This window comes from Catharus ustulatus, chromosome 8 (genome assembly GCF_009819885.2).
Source record: "Catharus ustulatus isolate bCatUst1 chromosome 8, bCatUst1.pri.v2, whole genome shotgun sequence".
Lineage (NCBI taxonomy): Eukaryota > Metazoa > Chordata > Aves > Passeriformes > Turdidae > Catharus > Catharus ustulatus.
The window spans coordinates 19,890,807-19,905,990 of NC_046228.1; the positions used below are offsets into that span (position 1 = coordinate 19,890,807).

At 38.1% G+C, this 15,184-nt stretch overlaps 1 protein-coding gene across 1 annotated transcript in view; it reads left to right on the forward strand.

Annotated features, from left to right (window-relative positions):
- The window catches only part of TM9SF3 (transmembrane 9 superfamily member 3), a 45,112-nt gene extending 32,818 nt beyond the window's left edge, over positions 1-12,294 (forward strand). Inside the window, exons 10-15 of the mRNA XM_033065823.1 lie at positions 2,603-2,742; positions 4,228-4,296; positions 4,388-4,534; positions 4,690-4,773; positions 4,884-4,960; positions 9,369-12,294. Of these exons, the coding sequence (XP_032921714.1) occupies positions 2,603-2,742; positions 4,228-4,296; positions 4,388-4,534; positions 4,690-4,773; positions 4,884-4,960; positions 9,369-9,436 (585 nt within the window). The 3' untranslated portion in view covers positions 9,437-12,294. The remainder of the gene's footprint in view (positions 1-2,602; positions 2,743-4,227; positions 4,297-4,387; positions 4,535-4,689; positions 4,774-4,883; positions 4,961-9,368) is intronic.
- Positions 12,295-15,184: the final 2,890 nt, after the last annotated feature.

Consider the following 15,184-nt stretch of genomic DNA (forward strand, 5'->3'; position numbering starts at 1 on the left):
AAGTCATTCTTCAAGGAACCTTGGTGTGTCTCAGCTTGTTTTATGCAGATGAAACATTTTAGATTTCAAAGCTACTGCTGAATCAGTTTCCTGGATAACACACTGCCAAGCCCTGCTGGATCAAGTTGAGCCCTTTCCTTTCCCACCTGATTTGAAGCTGTTGGGCTCTACAGAGGGTGTCACTAGGATGAAATGCTATTGACAGCCTTGTTTCACCCAGTTTGCCAGCTAATCAGTAATTAGGCCTGGGTGCTTCTTGCTTGGTTCCTTGTCCAAAGTAATAATCTTTTGGTGTGGATTCTGTAAAATAGACACATTTTGCAAGATGGACAAATACAAAATGCTAGGTGTTGTTCCAGGTGAGCTTAGAGCCCAAGGCTGTTCCTGGGCAGTTTCTTTATGCAGTAAAGCAGTGGATTCTCTTTCTGCCACTGTCTCCAGTCAGGCGAAATTTCTAAGATCAAGAAATTAAGCTACAATCATCTTAAAACCTGCACTATAAAAGACAGTTGTGTCTGCATGAACAGTACAGATGCCCTTTCACACTGCCTGGATCTGAGCTTTCTGCCTCAGCCAGGTGTGAAACCTACCTGCCAGAACAACACCACAGAGCAGGATGGACCACCCGACACATCCAGGGGCCTTGCTGCAGGAAGCAGAGCATGCTCTTCTCGAAAATGGAAGTGGTTACAATATGTTCAGCTCAGAAATTCTTTGGCTCCCATCCAAGGCTTAATTCTTGAACATCTCTTTTACCTGCTGCACCTCAAACAAGCTGGGACTTTTTGGTGAAGATTTTAATAAATGTAGCACTCAAGATTATGTTCTTTGATGTTCCTGATTCTTTTTGACATTTTTCGCTGAAAATTCCCATCTGCTCATTCATGTAGACTGAGCAGTTTTCAAGGGCAGAACTTGTATCCATTGAGTGAGTTTTATGCTTCTCTTGAAATTTATTCTTAGGAAACCTCAGTGTCCTACTTGAAACATTATGCTTGCTTACCTGTGTTTTTTGAGTAATGGAAGAAGATAAATGGGAGATACTAAATTAATTGTGTAAAAACTGCTTTATTGTTATTATATTATTTATACTTCAAGTATAAGTACAACATCATCTCCTTATTTATCAGTGACACTTGATATTTTAGTGGCTCATGAAGTAATTCTTTAATAACCTCTCCTCAAAGTTACACAGAGCAGTCTGGAGAGTGCTTCTGCTTGTTGACCACCAGTTTGGTGTATCCCTCCTGTGAAGCATGAAGGCTTGCTCTTCCAACCCCAGGCAATGTTTTCCCTTCACATCTGACCTAAGCTAGCCAGTAATAGAAAAATAACCCACTGACTTTAGTAAAATGTGATTCACCTAATGCTAAGTTAGTATTGAACTAATGTCCTTCTTTCTTTTCAGCTGTTTGCTGTAGATTTCTTAGATATAACATACAGGAGCAGCTTTTATTTGTCCTCAGAGTAACTGGTTCTTAAGCAAGTCAATGTGTGCTCTTAGATATGTTCTGCTCTCTGTTGTTTTGCATTAATCTGCTGCCATGGACTTTGCATTCTGCTGGAGTGAAGACAAATGTAGCTCCTTTGCTCAGGAGGCACCAGGGTGTACACAGAGCCTGAGGCAACAAAGCCATTAAAAGGCAGTATTTTCATGTGTTTGCATAGAAAAGGTCACAGGGTCAGTATTCAGTACTGTGGTGATTGCATTATGGGCAACTGTTCTGTCTTTAGCTGTCAATATCAAAAAGTTACCAAACTCTCTAATGCTATTTCTTTTTGTGTTAAAGAGTTACCAATAGAGAATGTTTGAAGTTTTCCTATTTTTGGGTGATAAATTATGTTGCCTTTAAGAAATAGGAAAAATGGAGCTACAGAAGTATAGTGGCATAAAAAGATTAATAGTAGATTTTTAGAGAGGCTGTTCCTTTGGAAAGAGCTGGGGCATTGGCTTGACCTTTCCTGTGTTGTGCATAAACTTGATTTCTATATGTAAGTAGGGTTGTTGTGCTTCTAAATTGTATGCCTTTGCATACCTGTGGTCACTGGTTTATCAGTCTGTGTTCTTAATTGCCTGGTTGGTGCATAGTGGAAAAAATTGAACCCAAAATTGGTAGCATTCTTACATTCTTATTGGGTGGGTTGGTTGGTTGGCTTGGGTTTTTTTTTTTTTTAATTGGATTAAAAATTTTACTCAACAGTTGTAGTTCTGTGTGCATACCTGCTAGGTGTTAATTCCCAGAGGTTGCACTCTCTGCAAAACTCTTAAGAGATGCTGACAACACTTTATTATGAACTACTATGAAGATTTCCTTTTATTTCTTGTGCAATGGATTGAGTATAATGATTAGGTGGAAACAGTAAAGCAATCTTAATGGTTCTGTTCTCTCAAATGCTGAATGAAAATATACTTAATAATGTTTATTAAAAAGTTTCTCAGGGAAAAAATGCTTCAATTTGATAAAATATATGTTGACTAATGCTTCATAAGTAGGTGTATGATTCTACAGCAATAACTACTAAGAACTAATAATGGCTGATTATCTTCTATTGTTGTCTTAGACCTGTTTTTTAAATTGCAGCTGTAATTTTTTGCTTGCAGGTGGCAGTGTGCTGTATTTGTTTCTTTGTCATCCTTCCACTGAACCTTGTTGGGACTATTCTTGGCCGAAATCTGTCAGGACAGCCTAATTTTCCATGTCGTGTCAATGCAGTGCCTCGTCCTATACCAGAGAAGAAATGGTAAAGACAAGCATAAATGTTAACTAGAAATATTCTCTTCAGTAATTTAAAATAGCTTTTCTGGTGTTCAGCTTTAATGGAATAACTCCTTTTAATTTAAATTTAGTTGTGCCTAGAAGAACCACTCAACTGACATTTTCTTAATACGATTTTGCTTTTGAATTAAAACACCATGGTTAATAGTTGTAGCAGATTTTACACTCCCGGATCACTGATTCACATTTTGCCTGAAATGCTCTTTAGTCCCTGTGTAAAGGGGGTGGTGCCAACTCAGTTCTTGTATAGATATATTGACACTAAAATCTTTCCTCTTCAGTTAATGCCTTTTACAGGTTTGGGATTGAATGTGGCTTGGAGGCAGAACTGTTCTGATTAATGGTCTCCTTACACAAGCTGAGACATATTTGCAGGGTTATGGTGGGGAGAAAGCTTGCAGTGCTGTTCCTAATTCTGTACTTTTGTTGATGGCACAGAACCTAAAATATTACAGGTATACGGCTTGAACTGTGAAGAAGCCTTTATTATTTCTGAAGCGAATATAAAGTGGTGCCTAGTCTCAAAAAGTATACTTAGGTTTTTGGAAAATTATGAATGCAATCACTTTTTCCTATTAATTTAATTCTGAGGTGAAAGCAGCAAGCTACGGAAATTAAAATATTCTCAGAGGACTTTTTTAATAGACTTTTCTTGCTTTCCCTGTTCAGAGGAATGGAACAGACAAAGTGAAAGGGGCACTGAAACATGTAAGCCGGTAATGTCCAAGAAGTGCAGCACATTTAGTCTCTTGTTAGTGGTGGGTTGTGCAGGTCAGATGTTAGGATTTAATTTATATTGTGACCTGTATCTTGGAAATCTGATGGATTTTTCTGGATCAGCATGACAGTTAAAGATACTTCTCTTGACGATGATGAAGTAACACACCATCAATTTAGACAAGTCTCCCTATAAATAATAAAAGAAGCTGCAAATTAAATCTGGATTTAGCATCATTGCAAGTACTACAGAGAGGTCACCTTTTAGTTGACAGCGTCTTCTATATGTTCATGACTCAGTATAACATTAAAAATGAGCACTGGTTCTTATTTATATAACCATTCTCCTGTGAAATTTTACTTGCACTTTTACTGTGTTTTCACTGCCTTCATTCAGGGCTAGTGGATGTCCTGGGACTTGATTACTTACACCCTTTTTGTCAAGAAAGATTTTTCTGTGGCCTTAAGACTGGTTAGAAGGCTAATCTTATGCCTGTAGGTGATAGACATGAGCCTCATGTTTTGTTTCAGCTTTCCCCTAGAGTAACTTCTTGTTTTACCCATACATGTGACATTTTTGAGGGAATCTTTCTAATCTGCTGGTATGAGACAGAAATGTTCTTGTTAGCACACCTTTTAAACAATATTCTGTGCTATATTAATTATCTGGTCTTAATATGTTTATAAATTAAAAAAATTCAGTTGTTCCTAAACTAATCCTAATATCTTTCAGGTTCATGGAACCAGCTGTTATTGTTTGCCTAGGTGGAATCCTCCCTTTTGGATCAATTTTTATTGAAATGTGAGTATGCCAGCTGTTTCCCAGTTTGATTGAAAATTACAATTTAAGTTAAATTACAATATCATCTGCATATTTTGTTTACTCTCTTCAGGTATTTCATTTTTACTTCATTCTGGGCTTACAAGATTTACTATGTTTATGGCTTTATGATGCTGGTTCTGGTTATCCTCTGCATTGTGACAGTTTGTGTGACCATCGTTTGTACGTATTTCCTGCTAAACGCAGAAGATTACAGGTGGTAAGTGTTGCATTATTTTCATAGTTAACCAGATGGTGAGACTTTTGTAGAAAAGTAGTGTTTCTTGTGTCCTGATGGGTCTTTAAAGTGCTTTGTGCATCTTCTTGGGAAGTCTTTTGGCTAGTTGTATGATGGACACGTGTGTTGACTTTCAGGCAATGGACAAGCTTTCTTTCTGCGGCATCAACTGCGATTTATGTTTACATGTACTCCTTTTACTACTACTTTTTCAAGACAAAGTAAGTGATCCTTTTTTTACTAGAATGTCAGATTACTGTATTGCCAAGTAAGTTTTATTGATAAAAAATAGTGGAAACACCTAACATAAGTTTTTATCTTTCTTTTTCAGGATGTATGGCTTGTTTCAGACATCATTTTACTTCGGTTATATGGCAGTATTTAGCACAGCTCTGGGAATAATGTGTGGTGAGTTCCAGATCTTTTGACAGTTTTCTAACAGACTTTTTTCAGACTCGTATTTCTGATTTGAGTTAGTGGTTTTGGAATGTGTATGTCTGCAAGATCTACTCAAAAAGTCTTTAAGAAGAATCCCAAGAGCTTTCTGCTTATACTTGGTTCCTACCTTATATAGGAGATTCCTGTGGATTGTCTTCTCATAGGAAGATAATTTTTGTACTGTGCAGGCAATTTCACCCTCTGTGCAAGCTTGAAAATGTCAGTATTTGGCAAGAAATCCTGCAAAATAAATTCCATTTTTTACTCAACTCCAAAAGTTGAGACCACGCTAGCATTTTGCTTTGGATTTTTTACTGTCCCAAGACAAGGAGCTAGGTGCACCACCCATTGAGGCATCAATGATAGCACAACACTGATGACAGTACTGTATGTAGCTTGTGGCATGTATGTGTGAGGGTGAGCAGAATGGAGGACTGAGAGCTTGAGGATAACATTTGAGAAATAAGCATTGCAATATTCACAGATGAGGAGAGTGCAGCATGCTCCTGTGTGCAGCTGGATTTCTTTGCTTTTTAAGATAGTATTTTGACAGATGTTTAGAGAAAAACATAGTTCATGGCAGGGAGGTCATCTGATGAAGCCAAACACTTGTTCACATGTTAACTTTGTTTTTATGATTTCCTTTATGACCTTCAGAAAGTGCTTCTTGATTCTTTTATGCTTTTCTATAAAGTTGGGTTTTTGTGAGTGATCTTAATTGAATACTTCTTAGCAGTGAATGAATAGTCCTGTAGCTAGTGGGAAGATTACATGGAGTTATATTTGAGACATGAGATGTCTTACAGGAACTTACTTCTGTATACATTTCTTGATATCTTAGGAGGGTGGGTAATATCACATTGCTTTATAAAAAGGGGAGGGAATTCATCACTTAACAACTGAGTACCTGTTCCTCTTTTGTCTCATACAATGTAATTTTGCTTCATCAGATTCTTGGCACATTACAAGACTTCCCTGCTGTTTTGGTAGTCTTGCAGCCATTTTTTTTCTTTAATAGGCTTATACTTTTCAGCTCTAATGTTTTCTTTCTAAAGTACTCAGACCAGTATTGATTAAAATGTTTGTGATGCAGAAGCCAAACTTGTCCACCAGTTTCTGTAATTAAAATGTGTTTTAAAACACAAAAAAGGAAAATTGTCAAATGCTTTCTTCTCGTGGTAGGACGCTATTTGATGGAATATTAGAGTAAAATCCAAATTTTTCAAATACAGAAAATACTTCAGCACACTAAACTTTATTTCCACAGCTCTTTTGAGATTTCTTTTTGTCTTTTTAAATGTGTTGGAAGAGAAGCTGTGAGATTTCTTTTTACCGAGAAGTGCCGTTTTCAGCATGTGGAGTGGAGGAAAAAAAAACCCTGTCAAAAAGCATTTGTGTAGGGAACTTGCAGCCATTGAGGTCTAACAAAGACATTTGTGTTAAAGAATTGTGCAGTGTGTGTGCTACTGACTGTAGGTCTGTGAAAAGTGTGTGGAGCTGTTCTTTGGGGGCTCACACGGGTGGGCGTGTTGGGTATCACAGTTGGATGTGAGATGAACTAGTTAGGCCCAGAGCAGCCACAGGGAAACTCTGCAGGCATGGATCATCCAGCTCTGGGTTTAATGCCCTTGACAGTGCCTAGTGAACTCAATCCCACATGTACTGGGATGCTTTGATCCACAAAGTTTGCTGCTCTCTGCTGAGCATCTCAGTTCTGTGACCAGACAGTAGGGAGCACATGAGAATTTCCAAACCTTTTGAGTTCCTCGTGTTTCCCTCTTAGTGGCAGAAAAGGTTAAGACTCATTTCCTAACTTAGTGGAAGGCTTAGGAGCTACATAACATAGAAAGGCCTCTTGCAATACCACACTTCAGCATTCATGTAAGTACTGTAAGTATACTTAGAACTTTTTAAAATATTTGGTGCTTACAAAGTCACAACAGTAGTAATTGGTAATTGGTTTGAAGTAATACCTCAGTATTTGGATTTTTCTCTTTATTGAAAAGCTTGTTGTTCTGCTGAAATATGCTTGCAGTCTATTTCTGCTAAATCGGTACAGGCCATAACCAGGTTATAAATATCATCTGGTAAGGTGTTTAATAAATGAATAAAATATTTTCCTTTACTACTTTTTTTTTAATTTAAATGAGGCAGCTGCCCTGCATTTGTATCAGGAGGACATTCTTTAGTCCTCATTGCCCAGGGTTTCTGCCTCCCTGCCCAATGTTTTATTCAATGCCTGGGAAGTAGCCTTGAGGCTTAGCCCCCGCCTTGAGTATTGGCCATTAGTGGCCTTTATGGATAAGGCACCTCTCTGATTCAGAATAGGTTATGATTTGTTTATGGGGATGAGAGCTTGTGGTCTCAAGTGACTGCTACTCTCTACTCCTCCCTCCCCCTCACTTCTACCTCGTGCATTCTCTAGATCCCAAGTGAAACACAGTTAATGCTTCGTTCTCTCAAATCTCGGTTATACCTGGCATCACGTCACTAGAGGAGCTCTTAAAGAACAAGTTGTGGAATGTATCTCAGTTTAGCAACAGAAATAGGCATTGGATCTCTTGGCAGTGTTTGCTTAAACAGGAAAAGCTTGGCGAGTCTAAAAGCAGGAGTCCAGTGCCATTATTTTGTTCATTTACTTCATAAGACAGAAGATAAATTTCTTGACAAGCTGCAGAAAAATCTGCGTGTGCTGTGTATGACTCCAAGTTCACATCACCTCTTCACAGCCTGCTCTTGGGTCTGTCCAAGTGCTGCACTGGTCTCTCCTTGAACAGTCAGACCTCCCTTCTGCTGCATCCTCAGCTTGCTTGCAAGCAGCAACCTGATCTTGTGTGTGCTGTACTTGTTTTAATCAAACTCTACTTTGCCCAAGTTAGTAATGCAAATCCCTTGTTTGCTAGCCAGTGGATTGGTTGCCATGATATTTATACAACTTGGAATGCTGTGCTGTACAGAAGCTGAATCCACAAGCTTGTTACTGCTCCAAAAACATTGGAATGATTTATTATTATTTATTAAGGTTTACCTTGTGCAGATTTCTTCATTGGGTATGAATGCTGGGCTTTTGAGGGTCTAAAAAATCAAAACTTTGTGACAGCTTAATGGCTACTTCCCATCAGTCCCCAGGATTTAAAGAACTCTTCAGGATCTGAATAATTCTGTAGTCAGCAATGCCAGCTGCAGGTCTGTACAGCCCTAGTATTTTTGCTGGAAAGTTTTGCATAAAAACTTTAGCATTTTTTGACTTCTATATTTAATATGTCTTCTGCAGTTCTGGTGCATCCTAGTTCACTGCAGTTCTTTGTTCTGGGCTTTTCTTCATTGCTTCAAGGAAGGAAAAATACCTTTTCTCTTAAGAGTGCTCTTTACCAAGCATCCAAGCATTTAATGTTAGGAATTCTCTGCAGATTTACAGCCCCTGACTTCTCTATCCATCCCGTATTGTGTGACTGTCTTGGCAGTTAGACAGCAGTTGTCTCTTAATTCTTGCCTGATTTTCAACTTCACTTCAAACATGATGATAAGCCAAATTGACTTACTCTCATTTTGCATGGAAGAGTTGGAGACATTCCCTGCTGATGTTGTAAGACCACACTATTCACTGAGCCTGGCAAACCTGAGGTTCTGGGTTTGACCAGGTGGATGGCCGAATCTCTTTCTGAGAAAAGGCCTTTTAGTCCAGTACATTTCTTTGATTTTTCTGGATGTTCTTAATACTGCAGTATTTTGGGTTTAGCATAAACTGTTGCCCTATCAAAAGCTCAGTGACCTGCTCTCTTGTTACTGCTGTGACAATGCATACTTTGCTCATGACTCTTACTAATTTGAAAACCACAGGTTGCAATTTCTTTAACTACTAACTGCTACTTGTTAATGTCTTTGTACAGACCTCCATGGAGTGTAAGACTCCTGGGATGGGGATCTATTATTATTTGTGCTTTGCAGGAGGGAAGAACCATCTGCCAATAAAACACTCATCCAGAAGGCATGTAACTTATAATAAAAACCCTCCCTCCCATCCACCTTCCCTGCAGAGTGGGTGATTGTATGTTTTTTACCCTCTGCTCAGAAAAAATGGACTTGGTTATTGGCAGCAGTAGGGGGGCTGCTATATTTATCAAGGCCAAGTGAGCGTGGCCTCTTGGTAAGATGGCTTAATGGATTTGGATTGCTAGACAGGGGAAGTTCCTGTCAGCCATTCAGGGGGAATGTGGATAATTAGAATTTGGGAACAAGTACTGCAGGTAGAGAAGTTTCTGTGTGCAGAGTACGTGCTTTATGTGACTTTTCTGTTAAAGTGTGTGTGGTTTATGCCGCTGGCTTGTTTCAGTGATCAACTCTCTAACATACTCAATGCTTTTGGTTTATTTTGCAGGAGCTATTGGTTACATGGGAACAAGTGCCTTTGTTCGTAAAATCTACACTAATGTGAAAATTGACTAAGGAAATAAGAAAATTGAACTATGGATCAGCTCCTGTTTTCCTGGGGATGAACTTGCACAGCAAAAAGCGCGAGAAGAGATTTGGGTTTTAACACTGGGCACTATATGGGTCTCCATGTTGTGGATGGCTTAAAGTAACATCTATTTCATTGATCCTAGGTTCTTACTGACTGCTTTCTCCAACTGTTCACAGCAAATGCTTGGATTATATGCAGTAGGCATTACTACAGTACGTGGCTAATCTTTCCCCCCCAAAAAAAACCATCAAAAAACAAAAAACCTAGCTCATTAAAGATGAATAGACTAGCTCTCTTCAGTGAAGAGGACAAACAGTTTGTTTAAAGCATTTGTTCCATTCAATAAAATGAGGGAAACTTGGCTGCTAAAACTACTTGATTAGTAGTCTTCCTGGTACTCAACATTTCTAAATTATGTAAAAATGCTGTTCCAGAAAGATTACTCTTCTGATTTTTACTGCCATTGCCAGGATAGGAGGTATGTTTTGTATTTTCAACTCCAGGTGCTTTTTGGTTTATTTGCAATATCAACTACCCTACACTCATTTTTAAAAAATAATTTAAACATATATAAAACTCCCATATGCATGTAATATATCAGCTATTGTTCTAGTTGGACCAACTTCCCTTTATTTATCTTTAAAGTAATATCCAGCTACATCTTAAATCCATCCAAAGAAAATACAGTCTGAAGACGGGGTGTGTTCTCTGCAATGCAATTTACTGTACAGTTAGAAAGCAAAATGTTAAATGAAGAGGATTGTTTGTTTTTTAATAAACACTCTGAGGTCTAGATTAAAACAAAACCATCATTTTAACTGAATGTCTAAAGTGATTCTCCTTTTTTTCCAAGTTAGTCTTGCATATTTTTTTTGGGTTTGGGTTGAATGAAGATTTTTCCTTTAGACATCATACAAGGGGTAATAAGTGTATATAACATTAAATAATGTAACTTAGGTGTAGATCCCAAATGTATTTGGATGTACAGATTTACTACAGACTACTTTTTCTGATGATTCGGTGTAAAAATGTGTGAATTTGGGTGGCTTTTTACATCTTGCCTGCCATTGCATGAAAAGTTGGGGTTTCTTCACGATGTGTGTATGTCATGCTTTTCTGTTCTATTTCTCAAGCTCTTACAGGAATTAAATTTGTAATTTAGAACATTTTAATTTTTGTTAATCCTGTCTGAACACTTGTGTAACATCAAAAGCACAGTTGCTTTAGAGTGTTCAGAAAACTAAAATAAACTTTTCAGACAAAAATGTTTTGATTGTGAAAATAGATGAGTTTGCAATTGAGAATGTTTAAAAAGGCAATACTGCTGAGTGCCAGTTTCTGTATACAATATTAGTGTGGTTTTCATCTATCAAACCCCCCTGCTTTGAATTCACAATTTGCTTACAACTTTATTGTACAATACAACTCCAAAGTGAAATGAACAACCCAAAAAGATTCTTCTTGGCTGTGGAGAAGTGTTTTGTGATCCAGCCAGTGTACTGGGAAAAGTGGGGGTAAGTGTGGACTGAAATAAATGGGCAAATAAAGGTTAAGTCTTTCTAAGATGACTGTTAATTATGCGCTGTATTTAGTTAGAAAGATCCTGAATGTATTTGTGACAGATTTGAGAGCCACTGGGCTTGATTTTTTCATGGGTTTTTTTAGATGTCTGCCATGTAGGGATGTTTTCATCAGTTAAATAGAGCACCTGCCATGGAGAAGGAAACTTCCTGAATTTAAAAAACGAGCCAAATATTTGTATTGATTAGCACTGTGCTGTTTCTATATAAAAAGTACTGATAATGCAGTAGCCACGATGAGAAAGATCTGTGTTTAGCTTGGGTGAACTGTACAGGTAGGTAATAGTGGGAAGCAGTGCATGCTGCTGCACATGGCTTCTGAAAAGTGTTTGAGCTTTCAGCTCTGACTTCCCTGGCCAATTTTAACCTATCTGTCAGAAAATAAGACTAAATTTTCCTTCAAGGGAATCATTGGTGTCTGTAGGTGAGCAGTCTGCTGCTAAACAGATTTGTTTGTTTGTTTGTTTTGAACTACAGGCCAATTTTAAGATGAGCATATGAACAATGAGTTCGTCTTTGTTCCAAAATGTGGAGATTTACAGCAAATCATGGATTTTGTAGTAGGATTTGCTAGTGCATACAGCTGTGGGAAGCCCTCTTTTCATCCATGTTCTTCTAAATCTGAAGTGAGAACCCATTATCTCCACACAATAAATACATGAAGTACTCTGCCAAGATAAACGTTTTTTTAAAGGGAATGTTTTGATAATGGGTCTGCTTCTCCATTTAGAGCACGGCTATGTGAATAGTCTTATCAGAAACGTCACTAAACCGTTTGTGAATTTCATTTAATCACTTTTTAATGCCACAGGATGGTGGGCTGCCTACTTGCTTTTTCTATCCTTTGGCATCACTGGCTTTTGCATATCCAGATAGGATTGTATATCTTCTGAAGTGACATTGGAAAGATACTTACTGCACAGGCATTGCTTTTGTTTCTGTGAGCAAGTTCCTCCGGAGAAATACTGTGTTTAATTAATTGATATTTTTCTACAGCCACCCTAGCACATAAGCTGGGAGTTTGCTTTGTTTTCCCCCTTTTGGTTTCTGAAGGAGTGCAAAATGTGACCAGTTTTCAACAGCTTGTCTTTATGGTTGCTGTTTGGGGCAAGGCTGTTTGTTCCCCTTCCCCCTCCTTGCCCTCCTCCCCAAAACTGTGGGTATAGCTTGAACCATCTTGCTTAATAGAAATTGGAAGCTCTCTGCTTAGATGATGTAGTCCTTCCTCTTTTATGGAAGAAATAAAGATCTTACAGACAATACTCCTCTTACCATTGTTGTTTCTTAAGAGTTTCTGGTTCTTGAATTCAGGCTTTTTGATAACTCTTCAGTTGGCTGCTCAGTGCTTTTCTTCCCACTTCTTGGTACAGGGACCAGAGATTTAAGCAAATAGTTGCATAAGCAATATTCAGTCTTGACCAAATATTTTATGTAAATACAACTGTAAATATTTTCAGTTGAGGCAGACTGGAACACAGAAAGTGCTTCTTGAAATTCATACATGAAAATATATGGTGAATGCTGGATTGGAAGGAATGGAGACTGCAAATAATCATTACATTATGCTCTTTTTGATATCTGAGTGTTTTGAAGCCACAGCATCTATTAATTCCTCTCCAGAATTACATTCCAAAGTGTATAAAGGGCCCACAAATTGTTTTTTGAGGATAGTCCTAGGTGTATTTCTTTAACTAAAGTTTCAGATTAAAAGGCAAACCCAAAACACTTAACACTTTTACAGTTCTGGTACTAAACCAGTAAAATTGATAGCACATTCTTATCACTATCATTACTGTGGAGCTAACACAAATGAGAAAGTTACATTTTGCTCTAACTTCAACATGACCAGTATCTAGCCAAATTTCCCCCATGGAGTGTATATATACAGCTTCACTGAAGACAGCAAAATTCTGTAATTGTGAGTGCTTCAGGAATTTCTCCACTGGAATGTGTCCGGAAAGCATCAGCTCAGGGAAAGACAAGTCTCCAGTCTGTGGACAACTAAACTGAATAGTTTAGGGCTCCTGCTATCTTCAATGAATTCTTGACTGCAGCTTATGGTTCATTTCAAGTCTGGTGGAACTGTAGATTGACGAAGAATTTTGGATCCCCTGGATCTTTTCCAGGTTAATGCACTACGGCAGAGCAGCCCTGCCGTAGCTGTTAGCACTGCTGCCATCTAAAATCAGTGTCTAATACCACGGTTAGCCCTGAAGTCACGAAAGCCCCTGCTGTTGATGGACTTCTGTTGGAATAAAGCCACACTTGAAAGTGTCGGAGCAGTGTGTTTATGGCTTGCATTCTTCAGGAGCATCATATCTCATTAAAAACAAAAAAAAGTTTTGGTGCCATTTGTTTTCCAAAGTCTTTCAAGGGAACATTTTCATTCTGCTAAATGGCTTCAGGGAGAAAATTCTTTAAACTTGCAGAGGAGACATCTGTATGCATGTTCTGCAGGTCGTGTGCTTTTATCCAGGGGTGCATTTTCAGTTCAGGAAAGGGGTTCTTCCTTACTTTCAGTATTTACTTTCATTTAGTGCTTCTGACATTCTTCTTCCAATATTGGGGGTTTGGCTTGTATGGGAAAACTGTAAAGATGGGGAGGACCCATAAATCTGGAAGGCTTTGTGTAGCTCTTGGAGAGAATCACTTTAAAGGGCAGAAATTCATTTGGGAAAAGGATATGAAAATGGCTTTTTTTTTTCTAGTGGACTAACCTTTTTGAAAGGCAGACCTTGAAACAGATATGCTGTTGATAATGTCATTGCCCCTAGTCCTGTACCAGTTACAGCATTTTTATTTTCATCAATGTATTTGCCACAGTGCAAGGCTTTTACAAAAAACCAAGGATTCATCTGCTGTGGACGAAGGAGTGATATTGCCTGGTACCAGCATTTTTGGCTTATTGATGCACTGATTTTCTTACCAGCTCTTTATAATGCAATACAGAACAATTTGTCAAATATCTCTGGAGGTTCTCCCCTGCTGAGGCTTGTTTTGTTACGAAAACCAAACCCATTTGAACTTTCCTTACATTCTAGATACATCTTCAGGACCATGGGCTTGGAGCATTCCAAAACATCCCTTCATAGTCTCCTGCTTATCCTTCAGCTGGCATCAGGTGACTACAGCATTCCAGAAAACACATGCATTTGCAGAATTGGGCGTTTATGTACACTTAACAAAATACCTAATTTTATAAAACTTTACTTTAGGGTTCTCCTAATACTGTGTGGTGTGCTTGCCGATATGGTGCAGTGGTTACCTAGATGGATTCCAGTTCCCCAAAGCCTAGACATAAGTTCTATCAACTGGAAATGCTGGATCTGGCTGAGAAAGGCCAGTCTCCAGCAGTTCTGTGTAACAAGTTGCCCGACCTTAGACACCACAGTGAATTTTTTTTTTTCTGAACCCTGTGTGTCACAAGATTTTATTTGGTTTCTGAAATGTTTTGAGAGCTGTAGTAACTTTTTCTGAGAAGCTTCGAAACAGGGCTGGGAACATCATGTGAAGCTTGATTGTGAACTTCCTTGAAGGATTCAAGGAAGATTTTGTGGCTGCTTGTTCTCATTTTCCAAAGGTTTGTATCAGGAATTTCAGACTTGAAGCACTAAGCAAGCACAGTGGTTTTCTGTGCTGCTAGACATGTAATTCTTTAGATTTCATTTTACGCTCTTTTTTCATTCTGAATCATTTGTCTTATCACTTTATTGGGCTGAGAAAAGTGGGTTATGTAATTAACTTGGTGTGAGGCTTCTCTTGCTCTGCTACACAGGAGTAACTGCAAGAATAGGATGGAAATATTCTCCTTATTTTCTTAATGTCTTACCAGACATTAGCAGGTGAATAGTGAACATTACTTACTGTTTGTTTTAAAAAGATGTGACAGTTTTACAGAGTCAGGCACCCATTTACCTGCAAGAATTGGACAGCTGTATAATAAAATGTTGAAGCAATACTGTTAGGTTACTTAAGTTCTGCATTTGAATTCTGCAGAATCCATTTTATAATTTTAATTGGCAAGATAAAAGGTGATTTTTGTTGAGAATTCTTTTTCGTTTATCTCACTACCAGAAAGTGATCAAACATCCACTTTTGTCTGAAGCTGAAATTACCATAAATTTTAATTATGTGTATAGCAAAATAAATAAT